Source organism: Palaemon carinicauda, chromosome 32 (genome assembly GCF_036898095.1).
Source record: "Palaemon carinicauda isolate YSFRI2023 chromosome 32, ASM3689809v2, whole genome shotgun sequence".
Classification (NCBI taxonomy): domain Eukaryota; kingdom Metazoa; phylum Arthropoda; class Malacostraca; order Decapoda; family Palaemonidae; genus Palaemon; species Palaemon carinicauda.
This window is the reverse complement of record NC_090756.1, coordinates 13050929-13053201: the sequence shown is the minus strand read 5'-3', so window position 1 is coordinate 13053201 and position 2273 is coordinate 13050929. Positions and strand designations below refer to the sequence as shown.

Genomic DNA, 2273 nt, shown 5'->3' with positions numbered 1-2273 from the left:
CCCCACACCAGAAATTGCCCCTTGGAAGAAGTCCCTCTGGCTAAGAACCACTGGTCTAACTCATCAACAAAAATTTTGCTTTTGTCCGTCTCAATCATGTCTATATCAGGATGCATTCTTCTTGAGGCCCTGAGTGTAGTAGAGAAATAAACACCAACTTCTTAATTGTAGGCCATTTTTACAGTAATTCTTTACAACAGACAAAATCAGTGCTTCCTAGACAACAGCCTGATATCAAATGATCACTGAGCGACAATGAAACAGTGTTGCCAGATCAGTAGTGAATATAGCTGTTGCCATATAATAAGCAAAACACGTGAATATTCAATGTATAATGACACATATAGGGAAGCACACGAAGAGCACATAAATATAGACAAAATATTATATAAATGAGTAAAATTATTACCTGACATGTACCTACATCATACAAAACCCTGTTCTCTCTTCAGGCAGGATATTCCATAGCACAGGGCAGTTAAACAGAATACCCTACGGGTGCTCCACCTTTAACCAATTGTTTACATTTGGCTAGAGTTTATCCTTAACTCCATGATGTATAGGATGCATATCCTAGTATTTATCCTGTCTATATCCTTCCAACTATGGTTTATAACCTAATTTCTCTGCTTGGAAAGAAAACGGTTACGAAGGAAGATATATTTTTGAACCAGGAAGCTTTGCTACAAGAGGTTGAGAAGCAATAATCAAAGCTCCTAAAATCAACAAAGAGCCCATCATGATATACGGAACGCCCAATCCACCGCTGATGTCCATCACAAAACCTGCAAGAGATTGAATAAGGAAAAGAAACGAATCATGCAGAATCAGGTCTTTTTGGGAAGTCATTAAAGAAAAAAGTCCCCATTCAAATTATCAACTGTATAAGATGATTTCTGTCTGTACCAGGTTATCCTACAGAAAGGTCAGTTGAAGAAGATACAGATTCAATGGAAAATTCTTATCAAAAACTGATATCAGGATTTACAACTGCCACTGAAACTTACACTAAAAAGATAAGGCACTTATATAATTTGGACAGTAGTTGTAGATTATGATAAAACAGAAATTATAAAGGTACTCAATAGCATTGAAGTTTCTAATTCACTTTGAATAGATCCTCGCTTACCAATAACCGATGGATAGAATAAGTTACAGATTCCCTGCGTCATCCGGAAGAATCCCCAGGTGGAGGACATGGCGTCTCCTCCAAACTGGTCAGCCAAGAGTTCATTGATCAGTGTCCAGAAGAAGGCGGTGCAGAGGGAAAGCGTGGTTGCGAAGACCAGTAGGTGCCACATGTTTGTGCACAAGGGAACAGTCATACAACCCAAGCCTCCGATTACCAAGCTGTTGGAAGTACATCATTGCTTGTTCTTATATGAAATGACAAGTAGTACTAGTAAAGTAATAGCCATGGCAATTATAGTAATGTCTAAATAGTATAGGCTCATAATTAGAAAAGGATTAATTTGTAAGATTATTGTAGGAATCCTTAAACGTTACTATTTAGGAGTTTTAAGTAGAGCAAACACATCACTGACAATATTACTGAGCTATAAGAAACATTACTAACCCTGCTATAAATCCACATCTCTTATTCGATTTCTTCCTGTTGAAAATAAATCCGCAAAACAATCTCATAACTACGTCGCAGATGAATATGTATGAGGCTATGGCCGAGTTCTGAAGGTCACTGAGTCCTATTGACCTTCCATATTTAGCTGCATAAAGAAGGGCACTGGGCAAGGCTGCAGCTGTGCACATAACCATTAAAATGTATACAAGATAAGCTGGATTTTTCAAGAAGGAGAGATCTATCGCCTTTTTCTTGATCCGCTGCTCAGCGCCTACAGTAGCCCTCAACTGTCTGATCTGCAGGTCAGATTTACCGTTCTCTATTTGCATTTTTTTCCAGTAGTCTTCTTGAACTATTTTCTGCTGCTGTTCAAAAGGTCTCATGAGCATTCCAAGCACTACCAACTGGAGCATGATGCCTGCTATCAATATGAATGATCCTCTGAGGCCAAATTCTTGGTTAAGTATGACGATCATTGGAGAAAATAAAATACCTCCCATGGGATTTCCAGCTGCCTTAATTCCATTAGCCAAAGAACGCTTCTCCTGGAAGTAATCAGTTACCAGGAGGAAACCCGGTGTCTCAGCCATACACATGCCGATTCCTAGTGGGAGTAGCAACTGTTTACATATATAATATTGCATGTCGCACAGCCACATACAACATAAGAACGGATTTCTGAATTTCTAGAACT

General features: G+C 38.8%; 1 protein-coding gene across 1 annotated transcript in view; it reads right to left on the bottom strand.

Moving 5' to 3' along the window:
* Nucleotides 1-420: 420 nt before the first annotated feature.
* LOC137625271 (monocarboxylate transporter 12-like) overlaps nt 421-2273 on the bottom strand; it is a 3383-nt gene continuing 1530 nt past the window's right edge. The window contains exons 4-6 of the mRNA XM_068356067.1: nt 1577-2183; nt 1130-1350; nt 421-785 (exon numbers count right to left, since the gene is read on the bottom strand). Coding sequence (XP_068212168.1) covers nt 646-785; nt 1130-1350; nt 1577-2183 — 968 coding nt within the window. The 3' untranslated portion in view covers nt 421-645. The remainder of the gene's footprint in view (nt 786-1129; nt 1351-1576; nt 2184-2273) is intronic.